This window comes from Chiloscyllium plagiosum, chromosome 12 (genome assembly GCF_004010195.1).
Source record: "Chiloscyllium plagiosum isolate BGI_BamShark_2017 chromosome 12, ASM401019v2, whole genome shotgun sequence".
Classification (NCBI taxonomy): domain Eukaryota; kingdom Metazoa; phylum Chordata; class Chondrichthyes; order Orectolobiformes; family Hemiscylliidae; genus Chiloscyllium; species Chiloscyllium plagiosum.
In genome coordinates this window covers 77,092,578-77,111,911 of record NC_057721.1, presented here as the reverse complement: position 1 = coordinate 77,111,911, position 19,334 = coordinate 77,092,578, and the positions used below count along the sequence as shown (strand labels likewise).

Sequence of the window (19,334 nt, the reverse complement as noted above, 5' to 3'; positions counted from 1 at the left end):
ATGCTACCAATGCCTGTGAGTCACAAGTAATGTCTTGCGGCCCCCTTGCCACAGTAGCAATCATCTTCCACAGCTTCACAGTCCACAAAAGATAGATACTGCTCATGTCACACCTTGGACCGTAAAATGTTCACACAATTAGGCTGTATGCAATGCTGCCTTTCTTGTTCACTGTGGAAGTTGGGATGGAGGAGACTTTATTGCTTCTGACACATGTTCAAGTTCCTAGTATACACGTGCCAAAAGTCTCAGCAAGAGATGCCTGACTCAGGGCAACAACATGCAATGTCCATGTAGAAGTAACTCATTGACTTTCTTATCAGGGGCCTCCCTGTCCCAATATGTCAAAGACATTGTCCAAATGTTATCTGTTTACTCCAACTGTCCATGATTGAAAAGCTGAATTGTTGCTGATATTGACCACAGAGACTCATTAGAACTGCCCGCAGTGGATCCAGGCACACAAGCTGTGGTTGTCCTTATCCATTTCTGTGCTAAGAAATGGATAAGGAACCCATACGTCCACAAATCCAGGACCGAGCATTAATCTTGAGGGGACCTCCATCACTAGAGTAAAAGTCACCGAATTGTGGTCACTGTCCCCAAAGTGCTCACCTACCTCCAATTCTAACACCTGGCCTGGTTCGTTACCCAGAACCAAATCCAGTATGACCTCACCTCTTGTAGGCCTGTCTACAGACCTAGACTTATCTGTGATTCCCATATCTTGACTGATGAAAATCAGAGATAGCTAGGCATATAGTTGATTGGGCAGGGGTGTTGCTACAATTAGCTGAAGAGATTTGAGGAGAGACAATCCAGAACACAGCAATGGGGGCCAAATTGCCTGATCCCATGTTGCAGATTCATAGAGTCATAGAGATGTTCAGCACAGAAAGAGACTCTTTGGTCCAACTTGTCCACATTGACCAGATATTCTACATCAATCTCGTGCCATTTGCCAGGATTTAGCTCATATCTCTCTAAACCTTCCTATTCGTGTACCCATCCAGATGCCTTTTAAATGTTGTTTTTGTACCAGCCTGTATCATTTCCTCTGGCAGCTCATTCCATACACAACCCACTTTTTGACCAACAAAGGTCCCTTTAAAATGTTCCCGTTTCACCTTAAACCTATGCCCTCCAATTTTGGACTCGCCTACCCTGGGGAAAAGATCTTGGCTGTTAACCCTATCCATGCCCCTCATGATTTTATAAACCTCTATAAGGTCACCCCTCAGTCTCTGACCGTCAAAAGAAAACAGCCCCAGCCTATTCAGCCCCTCCCTACAGCTCAAACCCTCCAACCATGGCAACATTCTTGGAAATCCTTTCTGAACCCTTTCAAGTTTCATAATAACTTTCCTATAGCAGGAAGACCAGAATGGAATGCAGTGTTCCAAAATGGCCGAACCAATGTCCTGGACATCCACAACAAATGCAAATATGGATCAAGAACTGAACCTGGACATGAAGGACATCTCAAACAGTGAAATGCTCCATCAATGTGCCCCTGACGAACAGCATTGGCTAAGTTCTATTGTCCCATTGTTCTCTAACTCTGTGGCGAACTTTGCCTGATACTGAATGACAGTCTGCAACAAAAAGAAGACTGAATTCTTTCCTCTGCTTCCCATGCAACTTTAACACATGAATCAAAGAGTATAATTGAAAGTTTGGTTACACATACCAGGTGTTCGACTTCAAAGGCAAGTGCCTTGAATTGTATTGAGGATTTGTTCTGTAACATAGTCGTGTATGAGGCTCCTTGGGTGATTTTAAAGGACCCCCTTGAGGCTTGGGAAGGCTGGTTGGTCACATTGTGGATATCTGTAAAGAAAATAATATCAAACTAAACAGCCCAAGTAAAGTGAGAACATGCTTCCCATCTTTTTCTTATTCACTCACGGGGCATTACTGGCTTATCCAGCATTTACTTCCCACCCCAAATTGTCATGGAAAAGGTGGTGATGAGCTACCTCAATGAATGACTGCAATGTGTGAGGGTAAGTAGACCCACAGTGCTGTTAGGAAGAAAGTTACAGGAATTTGACCAAGTGACAGTGAAGGAACGATAACATATTTCCAAGGCAAGACGATAGGCAGCTTGAAGGGGAACTTTTAGGTGGTGGTGTTCCCACATATCAACTGAGTTGTCATTCGATGTTGTGGAGGTCACAGATTTGGAAGGTGCTTTCAATGGAGATTGGGTATATTGTCATAATGTATCTTTAAAATGTTACACACTGCTGCAATTGTGTTTTAGTGGTGGAGGAGTAAATATTTTGGAACTGGTGTCAGTCAAATGGGCTGCTTTGTACCTGGATGGTGTTGTTGGAACTGCACTCATCCAGGCAAGTGGAGACCATTTCATTGCACTCGTGACTTGTTGATGGTGGACAAGCTTTGAGGAGTCAGTTAGTGAGTTACACACCACAAAATTCTCAGCTTCTGACCCGGTCTTACAACACAGTTTTTATATGGCTGGTCCAGTTATATTTCTGGTCAGTTGTGACTCCCGGGATGATGATAGCATGGTACTCAGTGATAACAATGTCATTGAATGCCAAGGGGCAATGGTCATTTACTGTCTTGTTGGAGATGGTCATTTTCTTGCCACTTGCTTGGCCTAAATGTTGCTTGCCACTCATCAGCCCAAATCTGAATGTTGTTCAAGCCTTGTTGCATTTGGACATGGACTGCTTCAGTATTTAAAGAGTCGTGAATGGTGGTGAAGATTGTGCAATCATCGGCAAACATCTCTACTTCTGACCTGATGATGGAGAGAAGGTCATTGATGAAGCAGCTGAAGATGGTTGGAACAAGGACACTACCCTGAGGAACTCCTGCAGCGATGTCCTAGAGCTGAGATGACTGACCTCCAACAACTACAATCCTTTTCCCATGTAAGGCTCCAAGCAGCAGACATCAAAGGCACATTTTTCATTCAGTTGTTCATGTGATGTGAGTGTCACCGATTGGTCAGCAACTGATGTTTATCCCTTATTGCCATGGAGACGGTGATAATGAGCTGCTTTCTTGAACTGATGAAGTCCTTGGAATCTAGGGACACCCAGAGTGCTGGTAGGAAGGGAATTGCAAGATTTCTATCCAGATACCAATGTCTCTTTAATAACTGATGTTTTTGAAACAAACCTTAATTGTCCAGTACTGACAATGCAATCTTCTTAAAGTGGAATTGAATGTGAATCTGTATTTATTTTGTAATAATCTGTATACAATTTTAACCAATCTGATTTCACTACCAATAGATGAGTTCCAGTTACTGTGACTTGGTTCAGTAATGGTATTTCCGCGATGAACTTGATCTCTTCCCCTACTTGGGCTAACTGCTCTGGCTTGAGCGTGTAAGGATATTGCTTTATGGTTAATTCATCCCTTTCATTAGTGTGTCCATTTGCAATCCCGGCCCAGTTACACAAATTGTGTTTCTGAATCTGTAATAGCTTTTGTAAGTGGATTTGATATTTTTCTATGAAATAGCATAATATTATATCAAGCCTTTTAAACTCTCTCATATTATCCAATCCCATCACTGGGTGATCAATTGAGAAATTTAAAATTTTCTCAAATCACTCTGGTAATTTTAATTCATTTCAAACTTTTCACCAGTGTAAACACACTCCTCTTCATACTGCACTGCTTTAACATATAAACATGACACACAATCTGAATTTTCATGCTATCTTGAATGCTCACTACTTAGTGACTCACATTACAAAGTTCCATTTTGATTTGTCAAGTTCCAATGAAGTTGCTTTTAACAGTAAGAAACTGTCTCCAGGCACAACATTTTGCCATTATTTTACCTTAAATTTTTATTTTCTTTTTGATTTTTGATTTTATCGTCATGTATACTCAAGTACAGGAGGCAAGTCAAAAGTGTACAATGTCACCACTCAAGGTATCACCTTAGGTACAAGTACCTCAGTACAGCATCTTAAGAACAAGGTAGAAGAAAGAATAAAGCCTTAGAGTAAAGGGAAGACCTTTTAGAACAGAGATAAGGAGAATCTTCAGCCAGAGAGTGGTGAATCTGTGGAATTCATTGCCACATGAAGACTGTGGAGGCCAGGTCATTGAGTATATTTAAGCCCGAGACAGATATGTTCTTGATTGTAAAGGGGGTCAAGGGTTACGGGAAGAAAGCAGGAAAATGCGGTTGAGAAACTTATCAGCCATGATTGAATGGTGGAGCAGACTTGATGGGCCAAATGGCCTAATTTCTACTCCAATGTCTTATGATCTAAAGTTAAAAGTTAAACATTGTAGTAATTATAGTATAGTGTAAAACATACAAAGTTTAAAAGTTACACATTGCAGACCTTCTTAGTTTTAATTAGAAAATAAAGAAACAATGCTGAATATTCAAATATTGCATGTTCAAACATGCTCTCATTTTTATTATTTGAATGCTGATTGTCCAACTCATGTGCTTTAGTTTATTTTTTGTGAAAAATTGACACAAAGTTCAGAAGTGTTGTACCTGAACTTTTGCTTGTAAATTTTTCTTTAATTGGTCTTTGGGATTCTCTTATCTCATGTCCATATATCAGTTATAAAAAAAAATAAATCCTCTGAAGTCATTACAGATATTCTTAATGGTAAACAGTATCAAGAGAAATTGTTAATTCCAATCATTAGCACATTTCCATATCATGATTTTCACATCTTTTTTTTAAATGCTCCTTTGTAATTAATGATGATAAGCTGTAAATGTAAGTTGATTTATTCCCAAACTATTCAATGGGGGTCTTTAAATATTTGTGACATACATTTTGAACCTTGATCTAATTACATTTATTAGGTAATCCGTATCCTGTATAAGACTGAATTAACTTTCCACTACCATTATTCCATAATTTTCTCCAACGGCACTGTCTCTATAAATCTTCTTGAGACACCCAAATTGTTAAAAGAAAGTTCTTCCTACTTCTGGTATTATGTCTGACACAACCTATTAAGATACAGCTAAAGAGTTCTCCAAGCCTGATGTTCAAATTAAAGTACAAGTTAAATTAATAGTTGGGGTTTCCTGAATAATCTGGGCAATAAAAATATTTTAGTATTTATAGCCATGTGACCTGCTGTAGAACCTTTGTAAACAACTCATAAAATTTCATTATGATAGCCAAATGGCTCTACCACCTATTCCTTATTGGCTTGTACTTGAGTTGGTCTCCATTTCTCTTTAGCTTCAATCTGAGAACTGTTTTCTTGACATAGTCCTCTTAATTCAAAATCCAACTGTTGCATTACTTTTAAAGAAGTGCACTTAACATGTCAGCATCAATCTCTTTACAATCCTTTTTTGTTTAAGTCCTTGAAAATACTGCCAGATAATTGAATTTCCATGTCATCTGTATTTTGTGAGGATTCTTCCTTTTCTGGTCTAATTCTGTGGGTCTGAAATCTAGTCACAGCACAGTCAAAACACAATCAGGATTTCCAAGTTCCTTTTACTGCTAATACCCTTAGATGAAGCTAATAATTCTGAATCAGCAAGGTCATTCCCCAAGATCGAACAAATTATTTTCGTTGTATATTAGTGCATTACTCCATGGCTAGTACTCTTCTCCTTACTAAGTTACCTTTAATCATGTTTTATCTAATTAGACCTGTTATTAACATGCATTCATACTGCCAACTAATACCTTTTCCTTCATTAACCCCTCTGAAAACAAATTAGATATAGATAGACACTGCACTGAGTCAGCAACAGTGACTGACTCAGTGCAGTGTCTATCTATATCTTTATTTCATTTGTGGAAGAGTAACAAATTATCTCTTCCCTACAAACAAAATTGTTAAATTTTCCCATAATTACATAACATATTTTGTTGGAGGTGTAAGGGAATGCATTGTCCTTCAACATAAAATATCCAGAATACCCAGTATTCTGAGTCTCTTTAGTGTGATGATGCTGTGGTTTTAAGAGGTGTATTTTGTCCTGGTTTTTTTAAGAGAAAGATTGAATGAGAGGTACTGAGCAGTCTGTGGTAACGTAAACAGCTTCTGAGGTATTGAGTATTTTTTTTTAAGTTGGAATAATCAAAGCAGCCTGGCTGGGTGTGGCCAGCTCTCACAGACCTGGATTTCTAGTCTTTTTTTTTGTTTTTTAGGTTTAGCTTTAAGCAGGACTTGCTGGAGTCTTGAGGATGTAGAGACTATTTTTTTCCCCTTTCTCGGTCATAGCTAGAAGCTGGGGTTTCGCTTTGTACTACAGGCATTGCATATGAGAAAATCTGATTTCTGAATTTGCCTTTTTGCCATGGTTGTGCTTATGAGATATTACTATATTGGAGCATTTAATGGGTAAAAGGTTACTTTATCTATTATTCCTTTACGTTTTCCAATAGAGTTAAGTTATTCGAAGTTCTTCTTTCTTTCGTTGTATTTTAACTATAGTTTTTGAATATACTGTGTTATGCTTAACATCAAGTTGTTTGACCAGTTGAATTGCATCTCAAACATATCACTTCATAGCTGCCTTTCAAACAACAGAAAGTCGAGACAGTGGTCTAGGGCCACATAGAGATCCAGAAGGGAGTCAGTCATTCAGTGTGCTTTTTGATTATTTGTTCACAGCTTGTGGGCCAATATTTATTGTCCATCACTCAATGACCAGAGGGCAGTAAAGAATATTGCTGTGGGTGAGGAATCACCTGAAGGCCAGACTGGGTAGATTTCCCTCCCCACAGGTCATGAGTGAACCAGACAGGCTTGTTCAGCAATCAGAATTGTTACATGGTTACCATTTTAGATCTAATAGATAAGGGAGTCTAAAACTAGAAGGCATAGGTTTAAGGTGAAAGGGGAGCGATACGAAAGGGTCCAGTGGGACAATTTGTTTCACACAGAGGGTGGTGAGTGTCTGGAACAGGCTGTCAGAGGTCGTGGTGGAGGAGAGTACAATTTTGTCATTTAATAAACATTTAGATTGGTACATAAATGGGATAGGTATGGAGGAATTTGGATGAAATACAGGCAAATGGGACTAAGTTGAAAATCACACAACACCAGGTTGTAGTCCAACAGGTTTAATTGGAAGCACTAGCTTTCGGAGCGCCGCTCCTTCATCAGGTGGTTGTGGAGGACACAATTGTAAGACAGAATTTATAGTAAAAGTTTACAGTGTGATGTAACTGAAATTATACATTGAAAAATACCTTGGTTGTTTAAGTCTCTCATCTGTTAGAGTGACCATGATAGTTTCACTTCTTTCATATGTAAACCACGAAACTTTTTTAAAAAGTTAAATTCTCAGGTTAATTGTAGCAATTGGTGTCAGCGCAGATAAGATGTTGACATGTTGAAGGTGTTAGCCCCCTGTGTTCCCTGTCTGTGCCATAATCTTTAGACTGATTCTAATCTAAAAAGTGAGTTAACAGAATCTTACATGGATTCATGCAGTTTTTGAGCAAAGTACAAGCAACTCTGCAAGTACAAATTCACCCCACAAACGTATATGTGGGTGTGTGTGTGTGTCTGGGGTGGGGGTTTGTGAGTGTCTGTGAGAGAGAGTGTAAGTGTAAAGTGGTCTAAATCTGTGAGAGGGTGCATGTGTGAGTGTCGGAGTGTGTGTGTCAGTAGGAGTGTGTGTTTGTGTGTGTGTGTCTGTCTGTCTGGGGTGGGGGGTTGTGAGTGTCTGTGAGAGAGAGTGTATATGCATGTGTGAGTGTGAAGTGTCTAAGTTTGTGAGAGGATGCACCCCAGTCCAACAACGGCATCTCCAAATTGGGACTAAGTTGAATTATGAAAAAATGAGTGGCATGGGCAATTTAGACCAAAGGGTCTGTTTCCATGCTGTAGACCTCTATGACTCTATTAGACAAGGCTTCTATTCCAGATTTTATTGAATTCAAATTTCACCTACTGCCACAGGGAGATTCAGATCCACATCCCCAGCTTATTGCTCTGGGTCTCCTTGCTAGTCTAGTGACATAACCACGACACCATAGATTGAAGACAAGAAATTTCTCCAGTAAGGAATGCTACAAGTCTACTGTAAATTAAGTCGAAGGGATGCCTTTGTTTGCTCTGAAGGTAGTAATGTTAGCTTGCACTTTGTTTTAGGTGTCTCACAGAGAGAAACACACTGGAGAAAATGAGCATCTCATGAATGCTCAGAAATTTTCCAGAAGGATACTGATTGCAGCTATGGCAGTCTGAGCATGAAGTCTCAGTGTGAAGATAGTGGTGAATCCTCACTGGGGTTTGTAAGGATGCTGCTGGGATAAAAGGAATAGTGTGAAACTTAGAACACGTCTCCCTGTTCTTAACACATAAAATGCAAGACATAGATTAAAGTTTCAGTTAAACCTTGTTGCCAGCGCAATGGAAACATGCCAACAAGGCAACGCCCCACCCATCCACTGCAACATTTCTTTTGCAAATTCTAAAAATGCCTGGTTATGTTTCGAATTTAACATCCTAAATTTTAATTGATAAGCTTCAGAGACAAGCTCATTAGAACAAAACCTTTATTAAACAAGATAAGCATGAATTATATAATACAAGCCAAAATGATTGGAAAGATTTCAATGCAACCCCCAAAATAGAAATCAAATCCATTGGAAAAATGCAGAAAGGATGTTTCCAACAGTGAGGGAGTCCAGAACCGGGGTCAAAATTTAAGGATAAGGGGTAAATTATTTTGGACTGAGATGATGAGAAATCTCTTTACCCAGAGAGTGGCGAGGCTGTGGAATTCATGACCATAGAGTGGTTGAGGCCAAAACATTGTTTTCAAAAAGGATGTGGCTAATGGGATCTTTTGCAGATCGCATTAAATCTATGCCCTTTTCTTTGTCTTCCTTTTATGAGCAGGAACAGAACTTCTCCCTATCTGCTCTGTCCAGCCCCTCATGATATTGAACAACCCATCATCAGATCTCCTCTCAGTCTTCTTATCTACAAAGAGAGCAGCCACATCTTTTTCAATCTATCCTCATCTCTGAACATCCTCAGACCATCCTTGGGAATTGCTTCTGCTGTCTCTCTAAGGTGTTCATATCCTGGATGTAGGTTTGCTCGCTGAGCTGAAAGGTTCACTTCCAGATGTTTCATTACCTTACTAGGTAAAATCTTCAGTGGACTTCATGCAAAGCCATGGTGTCTCTGGCTAGGCCAGCATTTACTGCTCATCCCTAATAGCCTGGACGACACCCACATTGCTATGGATCTGGAGTCACATGTAGGCCAGACCTTCCTTAAATGAGATTAGTGAACCAGATGGGCTTTTCCAACAACTGACAATGGTTTCATAATTGTCATTAGACCCTTAATTCCAGATTCTTTTTTGTTGAGTTCAAATTCCACCATCTACCATGTGGTATTAGAACCCAGACCCCCAGGACATTAGCTGAGGTTCCAGGTTAATAGTTTAGCAATAATACCACAGGGCCATCACCTCCCCTAAGCCTCTATACACAAAGTATGGTAGAGGTTGGGAATTCTCTTCCTCAAATGGTGCTTGATGCTGGATCACTTGTTAATTTTAAATCTGAACATAGAACGTAGAACAGTACAGCACAGGATGAGGCCCTTCGGCCCATGATGTTGTGCCAAACATGATGCCAAATTAAACTAATTCCTTATGCTTGCCCTTAGTCCATAACCCTCCATTCCTTGGTCATTCATTCACTTTTCTAAAAGTCCCTCAAACACCCCTATCATGTTTGCCTCCTCCACCACCCCTGGCGGCGCATTCCAGACTCCTACTACTCTCTGTATAAAAACCTTGCCCCTCACATCTCCTTTGAACTTTCTTCCTCTCACCTTAAATGCACGCCCCCTAGTATTAGACATTTCAACTCTGGGAAACTGATTCTGACCGTCAACGCTATCCATGTACCTCATAAATTTTCGATTTCCATCAAGTCTCTTCTCAGCCTCCGCTGCTCCAGTGAAAAAAAATGAGTTTCTCCAGCTTCTCCTATAGCTCACTTCCTCTAATCCAGGCAACATCCTGCATCCTTCTGCATCCTCTCCAAAGCCTCCACATCCTTCCTGTTATGTGATGACTGAATTGAATGCAAAGGATAGATAAATTTGTCTAGATAAAGGGATATGGGCCAAAGGCAGTTATAGAACATAGAACATTACAGCGCAGTAAAGGCCCTTCAGCCCTCGATGTTGCGCCAATCTGTGGAACCAATCTGAAGCATACCTATCCTACACTATTCTATTTTATCCGTATGATTATCCAATGTCCATTTAAATGCCCTTAAAGTTGGCGAGTCTACTACATTTGCAGGCATGGTATTCCATGCCCCTACTACTCTCTGAGTAAAGAAACTATCTCAGACATCTGTCCTATATCTATCACCCCTCGATTTAAAGCTATGCCACCTCATGTTAGTCATCACCATCCAAGGAAAAAGGTTCTCACTGTTCACTCTATCTAACCCTCTGATTTTTTTATGTCTCAATCAATTAACCCTCTCAGCCTTCTTTTCTCTAATGAAAACAGCCTCAGTTCCCTCAGCCTTTCCTCATAAGACCTTCTCTCCTTACCAGGCAACGTCCTAATAAATCTCTTGCGAACCTTTTCCAAAGCTTCCACTTCCTTCTTATCATGTGGTGACCAGAACTGCACGCAATACTCCAAGTGTGGCCAGAGTTTTGTACAGCTGCAACATGACCTCATGGCTTCAAAATTCAATCCCTTTCTCAATAAAAGCTAGCATATGCTTTCTTAACAACACTATCAACCTGGGTGGCAACCTTCAGGGATCTATGTACATGAACACCAAGATCTCTCTGCTCATCTACACTTCCAAGAATCTTACCATTAGCCAAGCACTCTTTATTTCTGTTACTCTTTCCAAAGTGAATCATCTCACACTTTTCCACATTAAACTCCATTTGCCACCTCTCAGCCCAGTTCTGCATCTTATCTGTGTCCCTTCGTAACCTACAACATCCTTTGCCACTTTTCATAACTCTATCAACCTTAGTGTCATCCGCAAATTTACTAACCCATCCCTCTACATCCTCATCCAGGTTATTTATAAAAATTACAAACAGCAGTGGACCCAAAACACATCCTTGCGGTACAGTACGAGTAGCTGAACTCCAGGATGAACATTTCCCAACAACTACCGTCCTCTGTCTTTTTTCAGCGAGTTGATTTCTGATCAAACTGCTAAATCATATCTGGAGTTAGGCCTCAGATCATTGAATGGCACAACAGGCTCAAGGGATTGTTCTTATGTAGATGCCTCCCTTGTTTGAATTGATCCCCGAGCAATCAAAGATACAAATTAGTTGTTGTGTTGATTGCTGCTGTTATTGTTCAGTGGAGAAGGATCCTGTGATCCACCAGGGATTGGGAATTGAGTGGAGTGAGAGGATGGGGTGTAATTTTAAGCAAAGTCGGTACACTACATAGAGTTAAAATGTTGCTTTCAAATGTTGTGCTCCCAATAGGTAACACCAATTGGATTTAAAACAAACTCACCCAGGGAATGGGGTTGCCGGATCACAAGCCAGCCGAAGATTAGTAAACCAACACAAAGAGCCAGCAGACAGAGGAAACATCCGATGATCATCACTTCAAAATTGCTGAGTTTTCTGAAGTTTTTTGAGCTGAAAGACATCTTGTAATTGTTGTAGGCACTTCCACATAAACTGTGGTACAAGGAGAGACGTCTGTGACTTTGCAAACAGAAAGAAGTTACTCGAGTGACCTATAGCAATCAACTTGTTGACAACTCTATCTGCCACGTTCACACTGATTGATACATGATTAATGAGATTTAATTGCATGGTGTGTTTGGTCATGGAATCACAACACTTCAAGAGGAAAGCATTTCTTCAATCTTCTACCGAAAGAAAGTTGCAAAATGTTAATTATCAGCCACATGCTGTGACACTGAGAAGCAATAAAATAATTTACGCAATGTCCAATCCAAAGTCTCATAATCCTTTCACAATGAGTGCAGAGTTTTTATTGTGAAGTGTAGTTGTTTTTGTAGAAAATGTAGCACCCAATTTACACACAGCTAGCTTCCATAAAAGTAAGACTATAGACGTGACAGCAGAGGCCGTCCTGTCGGAGGAGCCTGCACGACCATTCAATGAGATCAAGGTTGATTTGATCATTCTCAACACCACTTTCCTGCCTTTTCCCAAAACTCTTGATCCCCTTACTGATTAAAAATCTCTACCCCAGCCTTGAATACATATAATGACCCAGTCTCTATAGCCCAATTGGATAAATAGATCTGCAGACTCCACACATGAAATGACTTTAGCAAGCAAGATTAGGGAGAATCCGGAGGTATGCTATATGCATGTTCGGAGCAAAAAGGAAACCAGGGAAAGGGTACATCCACTCAAGGATGAGGGAGGGAAGTTATGCATGAAGCCAGAGGAAGTGGGAGAGGTCCTTAATGAGTAGAATACATCAGTATCAGTCTGCATTACAATGGTTACATTATCTGTACTTACCACATCCCCTCTGACCTACACGTCCAACCAAAGGATGGTAATTTCTACCATAGAATCTCTAACAAGCCATTTAGCTCAACACATCCACACTGACTCTTCAAAGAGCATCCCACCCAGACTCAGCCCCCTACCCTATAGCCCTACATTTCCCATGGCTAATCCACCTAACCTGCACATCTTTGGACTGTGGAAGGAAACCGGAGCACCCAGAGGAAACCCACACAGATCTGGGGAGAATGTGCAAACTCCACACAGAGAGTCACCTGAGGCTTGAATCGAACCTGGGTCCCTGGCTCTGGGATGCACCAGTTCTGAGCATTGAACAACCGTGCTACCTGTACTAGTTGATAGATTTTTAACATCAGCTATAATATAAAGTTATTTGTTAAGTTATACACAATCATACCTAATAATACAGTTCTTTGATTTGATTTTGTTTTCATTTATTATTGTCACAAGTTGAGAGTGTGATGCTGGAAAAGTACAGCAGGTCAGGCAGCATCTGAGGAGCAGGAGAATCAATGATTCAGGCATACAGCCTTCCTGATGAAGGGCATATGTCCAAAATGTCGATACTCCTGCTCCTCAGATGCTGCCTGATCTGCTATGACTTTGCAGCAGCACACTCTTGACTCTCAACTCCAGCAGCTGCAGCCCTCACTTTTTCCTTATTGTCACATGTGCCAGGATACAGTGAAAAATATTGTTTTGTGTGCTAGCCAAACACATTTAACCTTACACAGGGTAATGGAACAGAATGCAGAATATAGTGCTACAGCTACAGAGAAGGTGCAGAGAAAGACCAACTCTAATATTTGAGCGATCCATTTATAACTCTGATAACCATCTCCAAGATGGCTGACATGGTTGGTAGCATTCAGGCTCCTGAGTACATCCACTCCAGGCCAGACACCTTCTTCTCTTTCTCTCCTTTCTTGTTGTTTTCTTTCTCTTTTATTCTTTTCGTCACGTTCTGATGTCATGGGGAAGCCGGAGTGATTCTTTGCGGGCTGTCGGTTGTGGCGTTGGTGGTTCCTGGTTTGAGACCTCCAGGCTGCAGTCGGCCTGGAGCATGGACCCGGGGACTCAGCGTGTTGTGGTAGGGGGTGGGCCATCAGCTGCAGCAGTGGCAGTGCCCAGAGCAGGCACTCTTGGCAGTAGTGGTGGGTCGCTGTGGTGGTGACGATGCACGGAGCGAGGATGTCTGGCCACAATAGGCTTGGAGCGTAGACTCATGCACTGCATGGGGTCGATGCCCAGAATGGGAACTCCTGACTCTTTAAGGCCTGAGACACCCTGCAGAGACATTTCAGTAACCTGGAAGTTGCGTTTTAAAACCTCTTGTACAGAAGATGAACTCTATTTATGCAATTTCTTTTTATTATTTTTGTAACTCAAAGTGGCGCTGGATTGTGACAATAAAACACTTTTCACTGAACCTTTCCTATATATTGTGATAATAAATAATTTATAATCTCATAAGATAATCTTAGATCTGTTGGTATGTATTTTTTAACTTTTGTATCTTCTGCCCGATGGAAGAGGGTGGAAGAGAGTATAACTGGGGTGGGAAGAGACTTTGATGATGTTGGCTGCTTTCCCGAGGCAGCAGGAAGCATGGATGGAGTCAATGACAGGAAAGTGTGGCTTTAAAAGGTCAAATAAACATAGTCAGTCAGCCTAGCAGCTTTCAGAAACAGATTCTTTTACTTGCAAGATAGTTTAAAACGGAAGTTTGATACCAGAATGGACCTTATAGCCATTAATTTAAAATACATTCAGTGGTAGTTTGGGGGATCTTTTCATGATATTCAAACATGGGGACCACACACACACACACACACACACACACACACACGTACCCTCCGATAAAGGTCCACAGCATCAGCAAATACAATAAAGGAACATTGATATCACTAAAAGAACGCCCCCAAACCCATGGGGTTATCAGGAATGTTTCCAAAAAGAGAATATACTTTATTAGAAGGCAATTACTGGTCCTGTCCAGATGAAATGATCTGACAAAGTTTTACAGATTGTGGTTTTGTAATGCGTGATGACTGTACACTATCTATTTTGCCAGTCAATAATGGGTCCTTCTTGCAGTACACTCTGGTCGGATTAAGATGTTATCTCGCCACAGCAGCCAGCTATTACCAGAAAGGATCAAAGCCATGTGATGTTGCTATCAGAAGCCCAAACCAGGGGATTATCGTGAACAAATAAACCCCACCAAAACTGGTAAGTCAGGCAAGGATTAATCTCACTGCCTGATGTAGTGATGCAGATTTAGAACTATTAGATATGTAACAATATAGGTAGAGACTGATTTCAGTAAATATCCTTGGAGAACCTCGATAAGGGCCTGGTCCCAGCTAATTCAAAGTCTGTGATTTAGTACTGATTAGAAGAAACGTTTGATCCCACAATAATCAAGACTTTTTAAGTAAGTGGTACTATGTATCTCAAGGGCACCAGGGGCAGCTGCCGCCATCTTGGATCCCCCATCAAGACTTTTTAAGTAAGTGGTACTATGTATCTCAAGGGCACCGGGGGCAGCTAGCCAATTAGATCCAAAATTGGCTTGACGATAGAAGTCAGAGGGTGGTGTAGGGAGTTGTTTTCCAGTTTGGAGGCCTGTGACCAGCAGTGTGCCATGTGGATCAGTGGTAGGTCCACTGTTATATAAATGATTTGGATGAGAATTTAGGAGGAGGAGAGGACTGCAGATGCACCACAGGTCAGGCAGCATCTGAGGATCAGGAGCATCGAAGTTTCGGGCATAAGCCCTTCATCAGGTACCAATGAAAGGCTTGTGATGAAGCCCTTCCTGACGAAGAGTTTATGCCTGAAACGTCGATTCCACTGAGATATTATGGAGGTATAGCTAGTAAGTTTGCAGATGACACCAAAATTGTAGACAGTGGGAAAGGTTATCTGAGATTGCAGTGAGATCTTGATCACTGGGGACAGTGGGCTGAGGAATGGCAGATGGAGTTTAATTCAGATAAATGCAAAGTGTTGGTGGGTCAAACTAGGGTAGGACTTTAACAGTCAATGGTAGGGCTTTGGGGAGTGTTATTGGACAAAAAGATCAAAGGGTACTGGTTAGTTCCTTGAAAGTGGAGTCACAAGGTGGTGAAGAAGGCTTTTGGCATGCTTGCTTTCATCAGTCAGCGCACTGATTATAGGAGTTGAAAAGTCTCATTTCAACGGTACAAGACATCGGCAAGGTCACATTTGGAGTACTACGAATAGTTCTGGTCACCCGCCTAGAGAATGGATATTATTAAACCCGAAAAAGTGCAGAAAGATTTACTAGGATTTTACCTGGACTGGAAGGTTTGAGTAATAAGGGGAGGTTGGATAGGCTGTGACTTTTTCCCCTGGAACATAAGAGACTGAGTGATGGCTTTATAAAGGTTTATAAAATAAGGAGAGGGATAGATAAGGTAGATAGCCAACATCTTCTCCCCATTTTAGGGGAGGCTAAAATTAGAGTTAGTAAGTTTGCAGATGACACCAAAATTGGTGGTATAGTAGAGAGTGAAGAAGGTTTTCTAAGATTACAAAGGGATCTTGATGAAATGGGTCAATGTGCTGGAAAATGGCAGATAAAGTTCAGTCTGGATAAATGCAAAGTATTGCATTTTGGTACAACAAACAAGGATAGGGCTTATACAATTAATGGTACAGCCTTGGGCAGTGTTGTAGAGTAAAGGGACCGATGGGTGCAGGTACATAATTCTTTGAAGTTTGGATCACATATTGACAAGTTGTTCAAAGAAAAAAGCATTTGGCATGCTCTCCTTCATTGCTCAGTCCTTTGATTACAGGAATTGGGAAGGCATATTGAGATTGTGAGGCCTCTTCTGGAATATTGTGTCCTGTTCTGGTTGTCCAGTAATAGGAAGGATATTATTAAGCTGGGGAAGGTGCAGAAGAGATTTACCGGGATGTTGCCAGGTATGGAACATGTGAATTATGAAGAAAGGCTGGATGGATCATAAAACCATAAGACATAGGAGGAGAAATTAGGCCTTTCAACCCATCGAGTCTGCTCCGCCATTCAGTCATGGCTAATACGTTTCTCAACTGCATTTTCCCGCTTTGTCCCTGTAACCCTTGATCCCCTTTCCAATCAAGAACATATCTACCTCCATCTTAAATATACTCAATGACCTGGCCTCCACAGTCTTCTATGGTAGTGAATTCCACCTGGCTCCATGGCTGAAGAAGTTTCTCCTTATCTCCGTTCTAAAGGGTCTTCCCTTTAGTCTAAGGCCTTGCGTTTCTCCTACCAGTGGAAACATCTTCCCAACATCTACTCTGTCCAGGCCATTCAGTGTTCTGTAAGTTTCAATTAGATTGCCCCTCATCCTTCTAAACTCCATTGAGTCCTCAAACGTTCTTCATATGTTAAGCGGTTCATTCCTTGGACTGTTCTCGTGAATCTCCTCTGAACACGCTCCAGGCCAGTATATCCTTCCTGAGATATGGTGCCCAAAACTTTGCCCAATACTTCATATGCTGCCTGACCAGAGCCTTCTGGAACCTCAGAACTACATCCCTGCTTTTATATTCAAGTCCTCTCAAAAGAAATGCAATCATTGCATTTGCCGTCTAACTACTTACTCAACGTGGAGGTTTACCTTGAGAGAATCCTGGACTAGAACTCCCAAGTCTCTTTGCACTTCAGACTTCTGAATTTTCTCCCCATTTAGAAAATAGTGCATGTCTCTACTCTTCCTACCAAAGTGTATGATCTCACACTTTCCCATGTTGTACTCCATTTGCCACTTCTTTGCCCACTCTCCTAACCTGTCTAGATTCTTCTGCAGCCTTCCTGTCTCCTCAATACTACCTATCTTTGTATCATCCGCAAACATAGCCAGAATGCCCTCAGTTCCTTCATCTAGATCGTTAATGTATAAAGTAAAAAGTTGTGGTCCCAACACTGAGCCTTGTGAATCATCACTTGTCACCAACAGCCATCCTGAGAAGGACCCTTTTATCCCCATTCTCTGCTTTCTGCCAGAAAGCCAAGCACCTGGCACCTTGCTGCTGACACCATGGACCCTTATCTTACTCAGCAGCCTCCAATGTGGCACCCTTCTTGAAGTTCATGTAGATAACATCCATTGGCTCTCCTTGGTCTAATCTGCTCGTTACTTCCTCAAAACTTCTAGCACATTTGTCAATATGACCTCCCCTTGATGAAACCATGCTGACTTTGCCCTATTTTACCATACACTTCCAAGTATTCAGAAATCTCATCCTTCTCAATGGATTCCAGGATCTTACCCATGACCAAGATTAGGCTAATCGGTCCATAACTTTCCATCTTTTGCCTTATTTCCTTTTTAAACAGGGGTGTCACATTAATGATTTTCCAGTCCTCTGGGACCTTCCCTGATTCTAGTGATTCCTGAAAGATCATCACTAACACCTCCACTATCTCTTCAGCTACCTCCCTTACAACTCTGGAGTGTAGTCCTTCTGGTCCAGGTATTTTATCCACCTTCATGCCATTCAGTTTTTCTAACACCTTCTCCTTGGTGATGGCCATCATACTCAGCTGTGCCTCCTCACTCTCTTGAACTTTTGAGAAATTACACGTGTCTTTCACTATGAAGACTGATGCGAAGTAATTATTCAGTTCCCCACTACCAACTCTCCTGCGTCATTTCCAGCAGCCTAATGTCTACTTTTGTCTCTCTTTGCCCTTTATATATCTAAAGAAACTCTAACAGTCTTACTTTATATTACTGGCTAGTTTACCCTCATATTTAATCTTCTCCTTCCTTATTTCTTTTTTTGTTGCCCTCTATTGGTCTTTGTAAGCTTTCCAATCCTTTAGTTTCCCACTGTTCTTCGCAACTTTGTATGCTTTCTCTTTTGCTTTTATGCTTTCTGTGACTTCCCTAGTTAGCCATGGTTGCCTCATTGTCCCTGGACTATGCTTCTTTTTCCTTCACATGAATCTCTGCTGTGTCTCCTGAATTACTCTGAGAAACTCCTATCATTGCTGTTCCACTATCTTTCCTGTTAGGCTCCTCTCTCAGTCAATTCTATTCAGGTCCTCCCTCCTGCCTCTGTCATTGCCTTTATTCAGTTGAAATACTGTTATCATTGATTCTACCTTCTCCCTTTCAAATTGCAGAGTAAATTTGATCATGTTATGATCACTGTTTCCTAAAGGTTCTTTCACCCTAAGCCCCCTTATCAAGTCTGCTTCATTACACAACACTAAATCCAGTATTGGCTGTTCCCTAGTGGGCCCCACCACAAGCTGCTCCAAAAAGCCATCTCATAGACATTCCACAAATTCCTTTTCTTGTGCATCACTGCCAACTTGATTTTCCAAATCTATCTGCAGATTGAAATCCCCTATGATCACTGTAACTTTGCCTTTCCTACCTCATTGTGCATCTTGCAGCCCAGCTCAAGAATACTGTTTAGAGGCCTGTACATAACTCCAACTTTGCAGTTCCTTAATTCTACCCACACAGCTTCTACACCATCTGCCCCGACTTTGTTTCTTACTATTGCTTTAATTTAATTTCTTACTAATAGGGCAACCTGATCCCCTCTGCCCGCCTGCCTATCTTTGTGACAGGATGTGTATCCTTGAATATTCAGCTCCCAATCCTGATCTCCTTACAGGATCTGGATTAGAGTGGTGCTGGAAAAGCACAGCAGTTCAGGCAGCATCCGAGGAGCAGGAAAATCGACATTTCGGGCAAAAGCCACTCTAATCCAGAATCTGGTTTCCAGCATCTGCAATCATTGTTTTTAACCTAACTGATCCCCTTGCAGACCCATCTCCATGATGCCCACTATGTCATACCTGTCCA

At 41.3% G+C, this 19,334-nt stretch overlaps 1 protein-coding gene across 1 annotated transcript in view; it reads right to left on the bottom strand.

Moving 5' to 3' along the window:
• The window catches only part of tmprss15 (transmembrane serine protease 15), a 98,459-nt gene extending 86,648 nt beyond the window's left edge, over positions 1–11,811 (bottom strand). Inside the window, 2 exon segments of the mRNA XM_043700197.1 lie at positions 1,691–1,830; positions 11,486–11,811. Coding sequence (XP_043556132.1) covers positions 1,691–1,830; positions 11,486–11,624 — 279 coding nt within the window. The 5' untranslated portion in view covers positions 11,625–11,811.
• Between the last annotated feature and the right edge of the window lie 7,523 nt (positions 11,812–19,334).